The sequence below is a fragment of the Pocillopora verrucosa genome, chromosome 1 (assembly GCF_036669915.1).
Source record: "Pocillopora verrucosa isolate sample1 chromosome 1, ASM3666991v2, whole genome shotgun sequence".
Classification (NCBI taxonomy): domain Eukaryota; kingdom Metazoa; phylum Cnidaria; class Anthozoa; order Scleractinia; family Pocilloporidae; genus Pocillopora; species Pocillopora verrucosa.
The window spans coordinates 7,625,316-7,644,923 of record NC_089312.1 but is presented as its reverse complement, the minus strand read 5'-3'; the positions used below and the strand labels follow the sequence as shown (position 1 = coordinate 7,644,923).

General features: G+C 39.7%; 1 protein-coding gene across 1 annotated transcript; it reads right to left on the bottom strand.

Moving 5' to 3' along the window:
* Positions 1 to 1,097: 1,097 nt before the first annotated feature.
* Positions 1,098 to 19,565, bottom strand: LOC131785937 (eukaryotic translation initiation factor 3 subunit A). The gene is made up of 22 exons (XM_059102894.2): positions 19,467 to 19,565; positions 18,109 to 18,439; positions 17,264 to 17,427; positions 17,108 to 17,166; positions 16,590 to 16,730; positions 16,123 to 16,331; positions 15,304 to 15,475; positions 14,607 to 14,804; positions 14,102 to 14,218; positions 13,679 to 13,771; positions 13,212 to 13,304; positions 12,062 to 12,199; positions 11,245 to 11,454; positions 9,828 to 9,932; positions 6,147 to 6,260; positions 5,760 to 5,882; positions 4,928 to 5,081; positions 4,155 to 4,391; positions 3,163 to 3,408; positions 2,633 to 2,728; positions 1,714 to 2,478; positions 1,098 to 1,643 (listed from the first exon to the last, which is right to left on the bottom strand). The coding sequence occupies exons 1-22, from the start codon at positions 19,513 to 19,515 to the stop codon at positions 1,552 to 1,554; spliced, it is 3,906 nt and encodes a 1,301-aa protein (XP_058958877.2). The 5' UTR covers positions 19,516 to 19,565; the 3' UTR covers positions 1,098 to 1,551.
* Positions 19,566 to 19,608: the final 43 nt, after the last annotated feature.

Below are 19,608 nucleotides of genomic sequence, written 5' to 3'. Positions count from 1 at the left end.
TTGTTACAAGCCAGCGATTCTTAACAATTGTTTAAAAGAAAGTTAATTGCATGACAAAGAAAACGGCTAATTTTAATACAGGTTACGTTAACTCTCTTTTGTATTTATTTTGAAATTCAAGTGTTAGCCGATGTAATTCCGCCAAACCTCTTCCGGTTAAATTGATCGTTCTAAGAAAACATACCAGTCACTTAGTGTCACCCCAACAGAGGATCCTGAAAGTAACCGTCCGAAACATTGTAAACACAGCAGTACTTGGATTCTTTTGACAATTCAACCTAGAAAACTGCCCGAGGATGGGTATTTCAAAACAACTTTACTTCACTTGATTGTTCAAGCGCGTCTTAGTTGACTGCAGTCACGATTTCCGCTTGTTTCTCCTGGGTGGGGCTGACGGGACGGAAGCACGGGATCGTTTCCCGTACAGTGGCTAGCTAGTAATCGAGTCTTAAAATGTTTCACCCTAATTCTTCCCGCGTACGACTTAACGCTTATGTCTGTGTAAGGGAGGTTATATTCATCGATCAGATGATCAAATAATCACTCAAAATATACAAGAACATTTATTGCGATGAAGGGACAGGCGGATACCAAGATCCCGAAATTAGTTGATCATTAACTACAAGCGAACGTCACCGTTGTTGTCGTGCTTAAGTGAAGTCATCGCTCTCGACCACAAAGTAGCACAGTTTGTAGCCATACGTGAAATTCAATTACTCAACTCCAAGTCCCTCCAGGAAAATACTCTGAACGTCACTACTATAGAAAGGCCATTTATCTGTTCTACCGAAATCAGACTATCACTTCGACCGGTATCTCATGATATAACGATGACAACGGCAGGTTCAGAGCCTCGGAATAAGAAGCTAGCACCATGAAAGATCATGATGGGAAAATTATCCCCTGATGAGGTCATCTTTCCCTATGCTGTGGCTAGTAATTTCCTCTCTAAAAGAAATTAAGCTATTGCAACTCACATGAAATGCTTTAAACGTCATCTTTTCCCCTTTGTTTGATGTGAGTACATGTGTGACTGCGTTTGCGTCGTCAGCGAGTTTCAGGCTAGACTTGCGAGACAGAAAAAACTCCACACACACTAACTGTTTACACGTATCGTTTAATGTGAACACAATTCGTTTCCTATCATCTACCCTGGCTGAAGTTTGAATTGAATTGAACGAAAAACGAAAAACGAAAAACAAACGAAAAAAAGATGTCTCATGATATCATTGGACAGACAGATCGTAATCTACAATTTTCTCTGCTATCACCGAATTCCTCGAAGCTTAAGTATAGGTTTTCATCGAAAGACAAGGCCAGCACCGAATAAGACAAACTAAACGCAGTCCCACAACAACGGGAAGACCAAAGTTATGACTGAAAACCAGCGAAATAGACGTAACAACCGCGATCATTTTTGTAAACATTCACACTCCAAATATGACTGACATAATGGGTCAGCTATGAACACATCCGGTTAAGCGCCAAACCAAGGAAGCATTGAGTGGCTTTATTAACTCCTTGCCAGGGTAGTGTATTAGTATGAGTTGATCACTTGTACTGTACTGTGGTCCAACCGTCACCATCAGATTGCTCCGCAGGGGGTCTTTCTCGACCGCGACGGGAGGCAGACCAGGATTTACCTGAGTATAAAGCATATCAAAAGTCAGAAAAAAATTACTTCCAATCCTTTGTCTAACACTTCTAACAAACCTTCAGAACGTGCAGGTGGTGGGTCTCGTCTCCACTGATCACGGCCAGGATCCTCCCCTCCCCTTCTCCACGCATCCACGATCACGGTCACGATCACGGTCACGATATCTGGGCGTTCGTTCCTCCAACCAGAACGATCACGTTCATCACGATCTCCTCTGTAGCGATCTCCTTCACGGTCCCCTCGGAAACGATCATCTCGACCCCCCCCATCTCCACGATCACGGTCACCGCGCCAAGAATCCCCCGACGGACGGTCACGCTCTTCTCGATCACGCCCACGCCAACGATCATCGCGTCCACGATCGTCCCTCCCACGATCATCGCGTCCACGATCATCACGCCATCGATCGTCCCGTCCACGGTCGTCCCGTCCACGGTCGTCCCGTCCACGGTCGTCCCGCCCACGGTCGTCCCGCCCACGGTCGTCCCGCCCACGGTCGTCCCGCCCACGGTCGTCCCGCCCACGGTCGTCCCGCCCACGGTCGTCCCGCCCACGGTCGTCCCGTCCACGGTCGTCCCGCCCACGGTCGTCCCGCCCACGGTCGTCGCGTCCACGGTCGTCCCGTCCACGGTCGTCCCGTCCACGGTCGTCGCGCCATCGGTCGTCACGCCCACGATCATCTCGGCCGCGATCGTCACGATAGGAACTGGGTGGTGGACGGTCACGGTCATCACGGTCTCGCCACCCGCTACCCGAGGATGGACGATCACGGTCATCTCTCCTCCAAGGACCACGATCGTCCATTCTAGGGCGGTCCATATCTAATAAGAGAAAATTAAAATATCAGTTTCATTGAAGGAGAGTATTTTATAACTCTCCTCTGGATTCAGAAAGTAACAGTGCATCAACTCTACGTGTAGGGAGCTACAAGTTCTGAAAAGGCCACTCGCACTCAAGTCTATGATGATCTCTAACCTCTTCTCGGACCATCTCTTTCCCCAGACCTCCTCCAAGTTGACCCCTCATCACGAGGCCCTTCCCTGTCACGATCATCTCGTCTCCAGCCTCCACCTAAAACGAATCATTGCTGCTTTAACATCGTTAAATTTTGTCCTATGACATATTCACTAATTAGGTCAGCGGGCAACTTCTTTACCGCTGGGATCGATGAATTCTCGAGCAGTTTGACGACGCCATTCCACAGTAATCCTGTGCGCTCTTTTTGCGGTCGTCTTAAAGCGTTCCCCCGCCCCACCCCTCCCTTCTTGATGAACGGGTACCTGAAACAAGGTTTCACGGCTGGGCATTTCCTGCTTTAAGAGTAGTATTCTATCCAAGGGCCTTCTGGACAAATTTAGGAGCCCCTGAATACCTCAGACCCGAATTTCATTAGGGGAAGCTACAGTCACCATAACAACAGTTTGCCTTAATCCTTAACACCAAAAAAAAAACCCGAACACTTAAAACACCGGGCTATACATCTCAAAATTATAGTTTCAAATTACCTGAACCCCCATCACGGAAACGGTCGTCGCGCATGCGATCATCGCGATAACGATCGTCACGGGAACGGTCGTCGCGGAAACGATCATCACGGCCATCACCACGACGCCATACACCTGTAGATTCACGGTCCTGTTCGCGCTCCTCCTGGTCACGGCTTGAGGGTAGCAGTTCTCGTTCCTCACGGCGCCTCTCAACATCAGGTGGTGGCCTCTCCCGTTCATCGCGCCTCCATGATCCACCTTCGTCTGTGAAGAAGGGTAACATACTAAGTGCAAGTATTACACTCCGACATAAACGCTGTCTGGCCGCCCGAATGGTTTGCTGTGGGCCTTTTGAAAACCAACTTGGAACATTCCTTTTGGCCTCCCAATCTTGAAATGAATTCTCCTTACGATCTATCGTACGACTATTACAATGTCAATTAAGAGAATTTGCCGTCCAAACAAAAACCCTTGGTAAATATTTTTCTTTATTATATTCCCCTGATTGCTTGAGAATGTATTGGCATCAAAGGGAAAAAGTACTTATTGCTCAAAAGGTTAAATTTCTGCGACTTAAACCTGTGTGCGTGGATTATCCAAAATAGAAGAAAAAACTGTAAGCTTGTCTTTCCGAATCATTGTAACGGAGCGTTATGAATAAGTCGAAATGACGAGAGGAACTTTTACAGATTATCCTTTAAAAGAATGCTGAGAGAGCTTAAATAGCGAGAAGTTTTCATCAGAAGACAGAAGAATTGGAGGGGGGAGGGGCTTGAGATGTGGGCTACAAAAGACTTCAAAAGAATTTGCGAGGAAACAGGTATGGTTTATTTTTATCAGCCACTTACTTTTTTTCTCCAAAAAAAAACGCTTGTTTTTTCCATCACTTGAATGCAAGCTCATTCAAGATCTTATCTCACAGTTCCGTTCATAACACTGGGTAATGTCTTACAACCGAATGAAAAACAAACCAACCAACCAACAAACAATTCATAAGAAATAACTCGAACCTTTCTCTTCCCGGCGAGGAGGTCCATATCGGTCCCTGTCTCTGTCTCGTTCCAATCCCTTTGATGGACCATCCCGTTCACTGTCAGGCCTGCTCCCTCGCTGGTTCTTTTCCTCAATTTCCTTCTCTCTCTCTCGCCGCTTGCGCTCCATCTCGTCCAGCTTTGCGACCCTCTCGCGGTACTCACGTTCTTTCTCTTCCTTTTCTATCCTGGCCTTTTCGTCGGCTTCTTCGCGTTCTATGGCAGAGAAAAGAGGAAAACGACATACTCTCCTCTCCTTTGACTCTTGAGGCACGGAAAAAAAACTTAGAAATCGGTCATTATTTACTGCCTGAGGCAAAGAGGTGTTGGAGGGGGGGGAGGGAGACAGAGCATTTTGATTGTATCACATTAAAAATTTACATATTTTCCCTTCCCTCAATTTTATCCAGTCCCCACAAATGCTGTCAGAGACGACTCCTCCGTTCTCTCTAAAAAACCATACGATTCCCCACATCCTTCGATTCCACCCACCCACTAACAGGCGATAAACAGCGACTGGTCCACAAGTATGCACTTTTTACTTTGATCAAGTAACAGTAGAGGAAGGTATGGAAAATTAGGACATGAGAAAAATTTTAAAAATTGTCCTCTTACAAGGATAATTTCTCTTTGAAAAGATAAAACTACTTAACCCGGATAGATGTGCACAGCTTATGGTTCAAATTTTCTGGGTCGAATTAGAATTTGAAGCATTGCGACAAAGTGACATTGACAAACGTAAAAAGTTTCACCTCTCTTTTCTTTTTCTTCCTGTTCCTTTCGTTCTTTCTCTTCCCTTTCATGTCGTCGCTGCTTTTTCCTCTCCAAAATGCGCTCTTTCCGTCGCTCCTCCAAACGTTTCTTACGAGCCTCGTCCAAACGAGCTTGAAATTCTTTCATTTTTTCCTGTCAAAAAGAAATAAAAATTAAAGTATTCATACAATGTGCAAAACAGGCTCACCACAGAAGATACTTTTTCCAATTGAAGGCTGTAAATAACAATCACTAAATATTATATTGAACGATAGTTTGCATCAGCACCCACATAGGCGTCTTTCACTTCACAAGCAAGTAAACTTCCGAAGTTTCATCAATTCCAAGGACAAACTCATTAACCTTCTCATCCAGTCAGATGCAACCCTTTGCTCAGCCTCACCTAAGTTACCTCTGATTTCTAACGCAGTTTACTCTTACCAACAACTTTAACTTTTCGCGAGTTCCTCGGTGTGATATTTAAATTGGTAAACCCTTCAACTCCTAAGAGTGACTGGCTTCTAAGTTATCCTTACAATATAACCCTTGAATTAAATGCAAAGCCTAAGGTCACGAGAAGGAAGGACAAGATGCCCAATTTTAAGAGCCGCCTGACTGTAATACTAACTCTACGTGTCATTACCATTAGCGATGTAGAGAGATCAGCGTGAAAAATATGAATACTGATGTTTGGAAATGAAGGGTTTTATACCATTATTTAACTTTTCCCACCTTCAATCGAAAAGCGCTCCTCGTTAAGGACAACTTCGTGAGTTACAATTAATTATGTTAGCGACGATGAAAGCTCTAAAACAGAAGCATTGCATTCACCTCGTGAGACGCCTGACGAGCTTTAAGTAGGCTGTCAACGAAAGTCTCCTTGTCTGGTACCATTCGCTGCAGCCTTCCACTGGTTTCTACTAGCTTCTTATGCTCCGACACTGCTACACTGATCTGGAATTCGAGCCGAACAAAGAAGAACGTCAAAGTTAAGTAATGGATTATTCGTGATCATTCATCATTAGTTGAAATGTGTCACGTGACCAGTATGACGCGAGGCACGCTGGTCGTGAGACCGCTAACCGCGAAGGTAACAGATACAAATACGTGTGAACTGCAGCAGAAATCGTATTCCTCGTTATGGAGAGCTTGATGCCTCCCTTTCTAGCCTTGTCAAGGTTCAACTGTACATTTGATCACAATTTAATGTCCACTCACCCTGTCTTCTTCCTGTTCTTCCCAGAACTTTTGGTCCTGCACGAGGTGTTCCTCGTACTGTTGCTTCAGTAAAGGAATCTCCTCCATTCGCATCGCTCGTGCGAGGTAATCCATCTAAACCAAGGGAAAACACTAATCTCGTTAAAAAGCAACAGCTATCCATGACGCGTGACTATAAAAGAAATCTAAAATATTTCCGAGTAGACCAACATTTTTATTTATGCTTAACACGACTAGAAAGGATATGGACTCCAGCTTTTCCTTTAGGATTAAATTGAAAAGTGGGTTGTTTGGGGCTTTGAGGACTGGGCAAGAGAACGAGAAAAGGTGCTTGTCTAACAGGAAAATCCACTGGCATGGTCCTGGAGAAAGTACGTAAACGTGTTATCGCTTTCAACTACCGTAAACGTCCATGTATAAGCCGCACTTTTTTTCACAAAATTGAAGCCAAAAATCAAGGTGTGGCTTATCCATGGATACATCTGTGTTTGGAGTTCTCAAAAACCTAATTAATATTCATAAAACTTCTTAAGATGCCAAGAAATAAACATAACAGATACTGAGAGCGTGTTGCTGTAGTTCATTGACTTTTTCTCTGAGTGGTGGCTCCTAAAAGAGCCGTTTGTGTCTTCGAGTGTTTATCGGCGAATCTTGTTCTCCAAGAGTTCTTTCAAGCGATTAATTTTCGCTTTACTCGAACAACTAAACACCAACACAGTGCTTTCAATAACACCCGGCACCCGCCGGAGCTCCGGCGGGTACTCTGACGTGAATCGCCGGGTATCCTTTGCCACGTCCAAGTCAAACTTACAGAACAAAAAGGTAAATAAATAACATAGAAAATAACAGTCAATTTAGTACTGGAGTATTCACCCCAGTTATTTTTTTAATTCTATCGTATTTTTTTTTTAGATTCATTCTTTCACTGGTAGTTTTCTTTCTTTGCTTGTTTCGCACGTTCCATAAAAGTTAATCACGCTCGAAGGAGAAGTACACATCGTCGGTTACCTAAATAACTTTCCAACAAATTTGTGCTGAACTAAAATCATTAAATACTTTTAGACAAATAAAACAACAGCAGCACTTCTCAACTGCTAGTTACAAAACAAACTTGAAAATAAAAATTAGTGAAAACAGCTCGGTTGTTAATAGCACATGTAAATCAAATTTGAAAGATGTTGACCTTGCTTAAAGACGCTTAACCTAGCTAGGCTTAGCTGTGAAGAGAACTATAAAAGGCTATAAAACTATAAAGGCTGTAAAACACTTAGCGTTTAAACTTTTATTAAAAAAAAAAGCTGCATTTGCTGAAAAATTGAAGAAGACCTTGTTCTTCGCTGACACGACCATTGTTTACGATCCGATATAAAACACGAGCCGTGGGCACAGCTAAAGTTCATTGGCTGATTGATTTAATTTAATTATCTTTTGTAAACATTAAATGAACAATTCTGCGGAAAAGAAAAATCCTGAGGTTTTTACAGAAAATAAAATTGGCGGAAGCCACTGGCGCAAATCTTTAATTTCACTCAATAACCAACCAAACACAACACATCAAAAAACAAAACAAAACAAAAACTTGCAATCACAAAACATGCGTTCACAGGGCGTGAAATTAACTTTTTTTTTCTGATAGCCACTTGGCTCCTGAATTCTTCAAAGTGGTAGCCAATTCAAAAAAAGTTGATCGCCATTTTCAAAGACAAACAAAATCTTTCTTTACGCTGTCAGCGTTCTAGATAGACCCTCCAAAATTAAGTTAGGGAAAAGATCTTTAACGTGCTACAAAGTGGACACTAGGATGTATGATATACAACCTTCAGGCTCATCTAAATCCAAGATGGCGTCTAGTTATCGATCGAGATGCATGTCCTACGTTTTGGAAACAATCTAAACGAGGAAGTTTGCCGCGGATTTATCTTTGCAAATTTATTTAATTCACTATATCTCTTGGTAAGGTTATGATGAAACGTTGTAGTCGCCAATTTGGCGACTAACTTTCAGGATTTGGTCGCCAAAGTGAAAAATTTAGTCGCATTGGCGCCTGTATTAGGCGCAATTTCACGCCCTGGTTCAGCGTTCGAAGCAGGAGACTAAGGAATCTGTTTCCAATTGCAAGCAGAAGAAACCTCTGTAAACAAAGATCAGGCGAAGAAAGGTTTGGATCGTAGCCTCAAAATTTGAGAACATATGCAGACGGAAATTTGATACACACAGGATATTATCTAGTTTTGTTTTTGTTGACTGCCTGTTGAAAGTGTTTAGTATTATGCGATGTTGGATGGTTAACACCATTCTGGATCTTTCCGTTACTTTTTGGAAGCTTAAGTGAGACCTCAAACACCTGGAGGTCTTTTAAATTTCTTTCAGGCGACTTTTACCTTTATAACCTAGTTTTGAGTAAAAAACTATTAGTACTGTCTCATAAATTTTCTGGAAAAATAAGATTTTGAATTTACGAGAACATACTGACTAAAATTTCAGTAACCAGTAATCACATGTCCTTTTAGAGGACTTTTTGTGTGAAACTCAGGCAGCAGGTTTGCAAGTCTGCCAATGGAAGATTTTGATAAAAATAAACAATCAGTTTAACAATTGTTACAAAGGAGACCAATATTTAACGATCATTTACCAAAGTCCGCCACAGAAAACTCAGTTTGAAGCAATTTTACTCTGATGGAACTAATGGGCTAACGAGATCGAAATTGTTTTTCATATTATCCTCCACCGAGTGCTTTACCGAGGTAGCCACCTACTTCAAACCTTACTGAAAGCACTGCCAACATACAAGGAATCTCTCGTTGTTTTTTACTACCTTCATGGCAAATTCGTCGACTGCATTATCAGGATCCTGTTCTACATGAAGTTTTTCGCCTATTGCGGGTTTCCAAACATCTTTGGAAAATCTTCCCTGAACTGCTAAATCGAAAGTAAATTTCTCCATGTTGGAACTGCGATGATGCAAACAATAATGCTTTTCATAGTTTACTCGACCCAGTCCCCAAATCAGATCTATCCAATCGTGATTTGAAATAGAAACTGAAATGATTGCATCAGTGCGCGTGCTTTCTGTTTATGCCCAGACGATGGCTAGGCCCTAGCCCAGACTCCTCCCAACATTTAAAGCTTGGCTACTGAACACTTATTTGCTTTTTGTTTTTTTGTTTTTTTCAATGCCGAAGGAATTTCAACTTTATGGCGTGTTTCGAAGTGATAATCTTGAAAAATCGGATCGAAAGAGCATTTTAAGTTAAAGATGGTGTAAATTCCAATGAAAAAGAAAGTACAACAAATGAAATTTCGCTTTCTTTAGACTTGATAAATGTGAAAGATAGCCACAACTTCTATGTCGGTGTTTCGAAACCTTGATTGTTTGTAGCAATAAAACTCTGAAACTTCAAACTGTATTGTTTTTATTTTTTTTCCCGAATTCTGCGCTTCCAAATCGGGGGTGCGGCTTATCTACGGATGCAGCTTATACATGGACGTTTACGGTAGTTGTTAACAGGGCTCACTCCAATCTTGGTTAAGAACTTCAACAGTTAGGTTAATTCTCGGCTAACCAACGTTCAGAAGCCGTTGCTTCTCCAACGGATTGGTAAAACATGTTGGTCAGACATGAAAACTCTGATATGACTGTTTTTGTTTAATACTTTTCAAGGGTGCGCCAAGTGTATTCACCTTCTTCTCCTGAGTTTTAAGCCTTGTCTGCAACTCTCTCTTCTCTTTATCCAGCTGTTCAACTTGTCTGGCCAGGATATCATCTGCATCCATGGCTTCAATTTCCTGTTTAACAAGAAAGCAACAAAAGTTTGAACCCAACCTAACTTCACGTTTGATCACCAAGCAACCAATTTGAGTCATACGGAAAAAGTACCCATGGAAAAGGGGAAAGAGAACAAAACTTAGTGAATGGGGGTAGCTTCTTGACACTCTTCCCATATTCTGAAACTACGGCTCACTTAGATTAACAACTCATCTACCTTGCGATTTACGTGTTTGTCTGTAAAAGTAGAGGGACAGTAATCCTAACAGCCGGGAAGAACGCCCACAATTTTAGTACCTCAATAGGGGTGTTTCTTAGCTCGCGAAAAAGTTTGAGGCTTTGAACAAAGCTATAGCCAGCGAGAGATCTGTAGATGGTGCAACACTGACCATGTCAGACCCACAGCACACCTCTTCCCTACTGATCTCAAATCTTCTGTAGATTGGGAAACACTGAGCACCCAACTCTGCTAATGAGGGGTTGCTCACAGGCTATAATCCTAACCTTCGTTAATTCATTAACATACATTATCTCGAGCTTTCAGAAACTACAATCGTCTACTATTTAACGAGTCATTTGAATAAGGAAAACAATAGTGAAACTTTTGGAATCATTCTTTTTCTGTTCTTACCTGTTAATTTGGATGTCCAAGTTTATCCATCAAAAGAAATGGCCACGAAAGATGAAACAGAACAGAACAGAACAGAACAGAACGATTAGTCACTGTAAAGACTGGCTGGGCGAAAATATTTTGAACGTCATACAGACTTGCTGTTAATCAGCCTATGGGTGGTTCAATCTTATCCTCATAACATTGGTGGATGCTAGGACAAGTTGATGTTTGATTCTGTCATCATTTCTCACAGCAAGAATTGAGATACATTGTAAGGCAGTGCTTAAATTCACTTGAAAGAAACTTAAATTGTCTAAAGAAATTCAAAAGTTAAGTTAAGTTTCCTAGTCTACAACATATTTTGCAACGTTCGAAACATTCCCTTACCCCTGACAACGATGGCGACGAACGATGGGAGGGGAAACAGTGTTTCAACAAAACCTTAGAGGGTTGTGTGTAGGGTAGGAAGGGCATGTTGTATTGTTGTAAGAAAGGATTTGATTGATTGGATTGTCTTGCTTTTTTTTTTTTTTTTTTTTTTTTTTTTCAAAGAGACAGCAATAAAAGAAAAGAAAAATCAAAATATTCTCCCAGATTGTTGTCCTTTTTCCCCTCGGAAATTGCTTCCAGGAGTTGCCTCAGGCTAACTGTTTACTTTTACCAGTCACCACTCCAGAGAAAGGGCATCACACGAATAATAAATAAAAAAAACACATCACCTCCTCTGTCAAGTCTTTCAGAGCCTTTGCCCCCACAGTTGTTTTCTTGAGAGCAGCAATCTTGTCCATAGCTTGCTTCTTCTCAATCTCCTGAAGTTCTTGCTTTCTTCGGAGCACCTCTCGTTTCTGTCTCTCTTCATTGAGTCGCTTCTGTTCAGCTTCCAGATTCTCCTTCTGCTGTAACCTCAGCAACTTCTGTTCTTCTCGCTCCTAGTACACACACAAAAAAAGACCACTCAAGTCAGCATACATTATACTCAGCATTACACATGTTTGGATGTACTGCAGAGCAAACATTCAATGAGCAAAACAGTACACAGAGTAGCCTGCACCCTGGCCCTCATTGACACAAACGTTTCTCAGCCCACATTAAAGTATAAGGCCTTGAGCAATGCAAGTTAGCCAGTGCTAACAAGCATAATGTCACATTCCCGCCCAAACTCTGCCCACCTGGTCTTGCTGTGCTAATAAAGAGAGTCTGCACTATATAGAGAGTGAAAAAACCATGGACAATTGTAACATGCCTTCAAGTCAATGCATTGTCTTTCACTTTTTTTTTTGTACACAATTATCTGTTCATTTCTTTTGATGACAGTTTAATCTGTTACATGTAGCTCTTGAACCTATTGCAAATGTTTACCTCAAATTTGTTACAAAAATCATTAACCCTCTTATGGGAAACAGGAATGTTTCCTTTGAGAATCTAACATAAAGTGTATAACACTTGAATTTGCATCTGAGATGAATGTAATGAGGAAAGTCTCAAACAAACTCAGAAAACAAGTGAAAAAAAAACAAAAAAAAACAATGGACTTACTCTTTTAACATGGAGTGACTCCAGATATTCTTTGCGAGCCTCAATCACAGCCTTCCTTTCCAGCATCTGTTTGTGTTCTTTTTTAGATGAACGTAAATACACCTGAATGATCTTCTGCTGCTCTTCTTGGCACTTTTGCTGAAAGTGAAAAGGAAAACAATTTTTGTTAACAAAAACCTCTAACCCTGTCACATCACCTCACAACATGCTGCATCATCATGCCACACCACATCAAATCTGCTAGTTTACCAATAGTTATCTCCCATCAAGTCACATCAATCATTTGAACCCTTGGGTGACTAAAATTTATTTTCTCCTAACAAAACATTCAGGGTCATGAGAATGATGGAATTGATCCCCAACTAAAGAAACACCAGATTGTCAAACAAATTATTCTCCTTTTTAGTGAGAGTAGTGCAGAGGATATGTATACTGACGCCAGGGTATAAATGGTTAAATCACAGCAAACACATAAACAGAGTCACTGTTCTTACCTATTGAAGATTGAATCCATATGAGAGTTATCCACAGGAGCAATTAGCATGAAATAGAGGACAAAAAAATGCCATATTAGTGATCTACAAGATCAATCTTTCAAAAGATGTTTCTTGCGTAATGCAGACTTGCTATTTATCAGCCTATGGGTGGTTCAATCTTATCCTCATTACAATGGTGGATGCTAGGACAAGTTGATGTATGATTCTGTCATCACTAAGAGCAAGTCTGGAGAAGAGGCTAAACATTTCCAATTCAACGTCCTCAGTGTTCTCCTTTTCAGGCAGTAGCTGGTAAAATCTACCACCAGTGGTACTAATCATAATTTTCTAAAATTGCTTGAAATTCTTGAAAATTCAGTCCATTTGAAGATTCATTTTACTGTCCTGTTTAAAACAAGGGAAAACACTGCTTCCAAAAAGAGAGCAGTAAGTAATGTATGGTTGCTATATTTGCATACAGTTAAGCCTCTTTAGATTGTACAAATGATGATAAACAAATACACAACTTTTACCATGGGATGGAACCTTCATTAGTCTTTGAAAAATATTATAAGGCAACTGTCTTTGTACAATATTGTGCAAAAGGAATTTTGTTGAATTTTGTCAACAGATGTTTGCATGACTTATGTACATGAACATTTAAAATATTTTACCTTGATGATTTCAGGCTGAATTTTATTAATGGACTTGTGCAAAGCTGTTGACATCAGTGTCAATTGGTTTCTGAGTCGCTCAGATGGCATGGACTGTGAAAGCAAAAAGAAAAGTACAGTGTAGTTGACTAAGACGATAATAATGATAACACTAATAGTCATAATAATTGCACTTGAGTGTTGTAAAACCAAACCAAAAATTAAATCACAACAGCAACGAATAAAATGTTATCACAAAGAGCCAATGTTAAATAATGTGAAAATATGTTAACCGTGCATAGAAAAGCTACACATGGGTCACCAAGTCATGACAAGTTTTAGTTTTGAAACAATAGGTGACAGAAAAGTGAGAAAAGTTTTCTTGACCAATCAACACAGTTGTGAAGTAAAACAGTACAAAGCTGGATTATTATTAACACTCAAGAGACAACTGCATTTAACCAAGAAAAATGCAGAAAATTTTATACCTGGAGATATGGCCCTTCTGGCACCTCCTCTTTGTGAGCCACATGCAAGTCAAGTCCAAAACTGACAGCTTTAGTTCTGTGATCAATACGCACCTGCAAACGAAACAAAGTGTTTGTGCAATGTTTTGTTTCATTTTGTTGCACTTTTGCTTCTAAACATTCAACAGATTTGGTTATTTCCAATGACTGCAACATGAGTAACAATAAGTCTACATGTTTGTCTGCATACAAAAAGAAATTTCTCACCTCAAATGTTTAAAGGATCCCTAATAAATCTCCAGACAACTCATCCCAAACATTTAAGTCAGGAAGAATCACCATTGGTTAGTTAAGTACCCTATGTATCTCCTCTGTGTGTTTTCCCCATAAATCAGTTCACTGATCAGAGTTTTGTATCAACAGACATGTTTCACTAAAGCATACCTGAAGTTCATTCTGTAAAGCAACATCCACAATTGCTCTTTCCAACTGAAATTCTGTGGCAAATGGCACCAAGGATAACAGTCTTGAGAACTCAATGGTTTGGTACACCTGAGACACCTACAACAAAAGTACAAGTTCTACTGAGTGACTTGTTGTTCTTATTATAACATCTTTCAGTTCATACATGCACTACAATTGGTCAGTTTAGTGAGCCTTGTTTCACACTGCCCCCTAAATTCAAAAGTTTGTTTGAATTGAAATCTTCCTCCTCTATTTAAACCTAGAGATATAAAAAATATCTCTGAAATGTCACTCTGTGCTGTAAAATACAAAAAGATGTTTTTTTTTCCCACTAAGATTTATGGCCCCTGCACTTCAGGCTGGGGCTTAAAATCTGAGCAACAAAACTTAGACTGACCTTGAACTCTTTCTCACATTTGGAAAGCCTGATTGTTTGAATTTTTATGAGTAAGTACATGTATAAACACATTTACAGCAACAATACCTGTTTAAGCAGCCGCACAATGGCAACATACTGCAAGGGTTTAATGTACTGATTTAGTTCTAATTCTTCATTCTCCTGTAAGAATTCAAAGAATTCATTGACCCTGGAACAAAACTGAAGAGGAGAGAAGTCCTTCTCAAGGTTCTGGAACAGATCTTGCAACTGTGGCATTATGTGCTGGTGGACATTCAACTTCAACTAGAGTAATCAAGGAAAAAAAAAAATTATTGAATGTACCCTGAAACCCTGTACCTTCCAGAAGTGATTAACATGTTACTTCTGCTTATTATATCTATACCTTATTCTGCAAATAGAGAATGAGAATACTCAAACTCATTGGGAGAAAGTTTTTCTTGATCTAACAGCAAATTCTCTTAACTAATTTTAGAGGAGATGTGTAGCAGTTAAAGGAGGAAATTAACTAGGGATTCAAAATTTAAGGCAAGATTGTTCATAAAATCCTATTTGTTGGGAAACACTCTCCCTCCTAATCAATGCTTGATGTAAAATAGAAAAATCTCTGGATGGATTTCCATGCTTGCAAACTTCAATCTACACATTTTTGTTGAAGTCTTTGACACTTAGCATGCAACTCCAAAGGTCTTTCGTGAATTCAGGACTGCATGTGAACCTTGTGGCATAATTTTAAAATGCCATTTTTAAAATTGTTAAAATGTCATGATCCCTATGAACCTACCATGTCATTTATAAGTGTTGCTCTGGTGGGGATGGTCTGAAGCCCAAGAAGGCTGGCTAAACGACGAGACTTTTCCCGTGCAATCTCATCTAACTCCAGATGTCTCTCTGTTTCACTGAGGGACACAGGGATTGGAATGGCTAGGGTTGCTAGAACAACTCTAGTTGCCATTCTGACAAGGAAAAGGAAAAACACTATCAGTTTAGTTTCAATAAAACTCTTCTTAGTGTCTATAAAACTGTATATAGCACAATGAGGGGCACCAAAAATTTGATTTCATGTGATCTCAAGGACACTCAACCAGAATGAACATGGAGCACTAGTGTTTCCTTTCAGGCCAACATGTGCCAGTATTCCATAAATCTTGGAGCTAAATGTATATGCTGTTAGGCATTTAATGAGCTTTTTGCTTTTTCCCACCTTTTGCCATCCCTTTTTTCCCATTTTATGAGTATCATTTTACCAGTAAGAAGAGATGCTGAACCGAAATCTTGGTATTCACAGACAAACCAACTAGATATACATGTGATACTGAGAGAGGTAGCCCCCTAAATGAAAATGGGGAGGTTGAATTGTGCTAAAAATAAGCAACAAATGACTAGCACACCACCCTTACATGTTGAAAGGAAATAATATTACTTTAAGATCTGATTTCCAAAATCCTCTGATTCTTCAATGACCAAAACTTACTTTCCTATCCCAATCTGTAACACTGTAATTTTTCCCCTCAATGTTAAGCACTGAGATCCTTCTCCCCAGCAGGTTGGAAAAGTGAGATTCTCTGTACAAACAAAAAAAACATTCCAAAGATTTACTTACTTCTGCTGTTCCTCTGTTGTCATTGTTCGTTTCTGTTCCTTTGACAACACATATAGCCGATGCAGAGTGCATGCATGAAATAAGTAATTCTCGGCTTTCCAGAAGACAAGAGCAACCTTCTGATAATAATTGGCCATCACTTGAGGCTTTGGAGGCCTCTTGGACAGCTGCATGAGTCCGTAAACATCTTCAACTGCTTTGAATGCCTCCTGCAAGTTGAGAACAGAACCAGAGAGAGGAAAGTCTTAATTCCAAATTAACATAACTCAGTGGAGTTCATAATCTTTTCCTGAGGTTTATCAATAGATGAACATTTTTTAAAATAAAAATTTGCAAATGTTCTTAACACATTTTGACATTCACAATGATCTATTATTGAAAAGAAGCAATGACAGTAAAAATCTGTTTGTTGTAGAGACCAAAAGATGCTGATATCCTTTTGTAATGATCATTAAGAACTAACAAACCTGCCAAAGCTCCATGTTGATGGCACTTTCTAATTGTGCCAGTCGTGTCTCTAGATGAAGTTGCAGAGTCTCAGGGTTAGTGAGGTTCACTGTGTTTGGTTGCCCTTGGTGCTTGATGGCATTATTCAAGTGATTCCTCAGCTGTGTACAAAGAAAGAAAAGAAAAATCCCTGCTTAGGAGTATAGTGTTTCTTTTTGGTAAAAAGCTGTGTGAAATTAAACTAACACAATGGAAAAGATGGGCATAATGACAGGGTCTCCATCCACTTTAGTTCACACCTTAATGGGACTAATGATCTAATTTTTCAATAAAGTATGATACACGTGACAAAGTTTAACTCCACATGATGTATGCACATTTAGTTGACTTTTGAAACATACCCAACAAACTTTTTATAATTGCAATGCAACTCTCTCATCCCTCTTTTCAAGCTGCATTTATCAAACATCATCTTTATTTACCCTATTCTGTTTGACCTTGTACAACAAAGATATACACAAAATATAGCTGCACTTACATTGTCACAAAGCTTCCGAAATTCTGTACGACGGGAGTACTTCAAGCAGAATTTAAATGCTACGAGAAGAAATTAAAATAAAACATTAAATAATCATTTACAAGAAATAATGACTTCAAAACCAGGTACTGCCACAATTCTTTAGCTCTTTCTCACCTTGTTGAGCCGTGTCATGATATAACTTCTCCACTCGTGCATTATTTCGTAGCAATTCTAACACATTACGATAAGCCTCCCACAAAAATTTGACCCAGGGTGTCAACATAACTCTGTCTGTACGATCCTGGGTGTCTTCACCACTGACAAAACTGAGCAATATGCTAAAAAAACAAAGTGGACCACGCATGTTGAGTAAACTTAAATAATTTAAACACTTAGGGCTAGCAATAGGGTTATTCATGTGGTACAAATGGCTTGCATTCACGTTACAATATTGTTGAAAATGATGACAATAATTTTTTACCTCTTATTTTTGACCTCTTATATAGTAAATACACATGTTGTGGTTGAGTTCATATCCTTGGTTACGATGTGAATTCTTTACATTTCAAACAGGCAGAAAAACATTCAACAATGTATTCAACAAAGCAGGACATGACGGAGGTCAAGGATAAATCTATAAATATATGTAAATATATAAGCCATCTTCAACCCTTAGAAGTATATCTGGATAAACATGTAACACAGCACTTCCTGCAAGTGTTGTACTCAATCATTAATAAATGCACATGTATGATTAACAAATAGTCAATGGAAAATTTAGGTCCACTTGTTAAAAAGATCACTGATAAATTATATCTAGTATCAACCCACATTAACCCTAATTAAAATATGATAATTTGGTTTTATAAACCGAGTTTGTAATCTAAAATGGCCACTGTAAGGAGTTTCTAAAGGTGATATTTTGACCATTAGCCCTTTGTTAGAATGAAGAATAAATTGGATTCACTTTGACAAAGGCTAAATTAAGGTATATAAATTTGCATTTTGAAGTTTGATACCTCTCTGGTGTCTGCAGCTGATCCAAATCATCCACTGTGGGAACCTGCTCGCGAGACTCCTGCCTGGCAGTCTCGGCGCGGTCTTCAGCAAGCTTGAGAAAGTAGCGAATGACATCTTCAAGAGACGCAATATTAACTTGCTGGCAAATTAGTTTGTACTGGTACAGCCCTTCTTTAGCTACATGGCTTCGCTTGAGATCAACACACAGCTCCAAGTACTTGAAAAGAATAGGCTCATGAATCTTGTTCTGCCATGTGCGATGCTTCTTGCTTTTAATGACATCATACAATGCATCCAAAGCTGGTTCTTTCTTTCCAACTTCAATAAACTCTGGATATGTGGGATTTTGAAAAAAAGCATATAACTGTTACCATTGGTAAGATAATTATGGAGATTTATGGACTATATGACTGTTTGAGGATTGTGTTGTATCTTGCAATCAAAATGTTGCATACTGCAATTACATATTTTATCAGAATTACTTTTCAGAATGACCACAGTACTCCTATGTTGTGATGATATGCACTGTTACCATATTAATGTCAAAGTCAGAATAAATGCGCTTCTGAACATATTTTTACCCTTTTCAAGCAGGCAACAAACACAGCTGGTCAAGAGCAAGTAATTGTACCAGAATAATTAAAAAAAATATCCTCTTTCTCAACCAATCAGCATTCAGCCCCGTACATGATAAGATGCCAAGAGCTTTTTCCTTGTTCAGAAAATTCAATACTAAAAGTAAATGAGCCACCTGCTTCCAGGTTCAAAGGTTCAAATGTGATAAAAGGTTGGTAATCCTTGGTCAAAGCCGAGGGAGAGGTCACTCCAGACAACCGAGTAAAATTTAGATTAATAATTATAAATTTAACAGCTATAGCGATTTTCGTCTTATAGGTACGTAAAGGGCGGCTATTTTCAAATATCTGTATGATATGTATGTAGATAATAATAACAAATGTACGACCTTTGATACACTTTAAATAATACGTTTTAATACGGTTTTAGTTGTACCAGCAAAATCACGTGGTTAATATTACATTCAGTGAAGTACACGTATAAATTCGATTTGAAAGCGAGAACTCTTAAAGGACGGCGAAGAAACACGTACGAATAGAAAAAAATAAGTCGTTAATAAATTAACCACGGGTATAATTCATAAAGATTGTGCCCATGGTTTCACCGGCGATGTTATAAATGAATCAAATAAAATTTACCAAGCCTGTGCGCTGGTGAAATCGGCCACACAAAGGATTATAATACTGTACAATATTTCCCTTTAGCTGCTTTAAAAGCCTTTAAAACAGGTTTAAGATAAACTATGAAAGCTGATGGCGAATGTACGATCGATAGTTCTTACCGTTCGCTCTTTTAAGAGCATTTTCCGGTCGCTGAAAGTAGACCGGCATGATTAAACACGTCGTCCTTTCCAACCTCCTTCGCCAAGAATCGAAGAGAAGTGACCGAACTGCGTTATGGTCTGGATTTTGCCTCGTTTTCAA

What these genes read in the sequence shown, in the direction of transcription:
- LOC131785937 (XM_059102894.2), bottom strand. Translation starts at nt 19,515, where the DNA reads ATGCCGGTCTACTTTCAGCGACCGGAAAATGCTCTTAAAAGAGCGAAC. An exon ending in TGCTCTTAAAAGAGCGAACG is followed by an intron (nt 18,440 to 19,466) that starts GTAAGAACTATC and finishes CCACATATCCAG; the next exon opens with AGTTTATTGAAGTTGGAAAG. An exon ending in CTCGTCAGGCGTCTCACGAG is followed by an intron (nt 5,082 to 5,759) that starts GTGAATGCAATG and finishes TCTTTTTGACAG; the next exon opens with GAAAAAATGAAAGAATTTCA.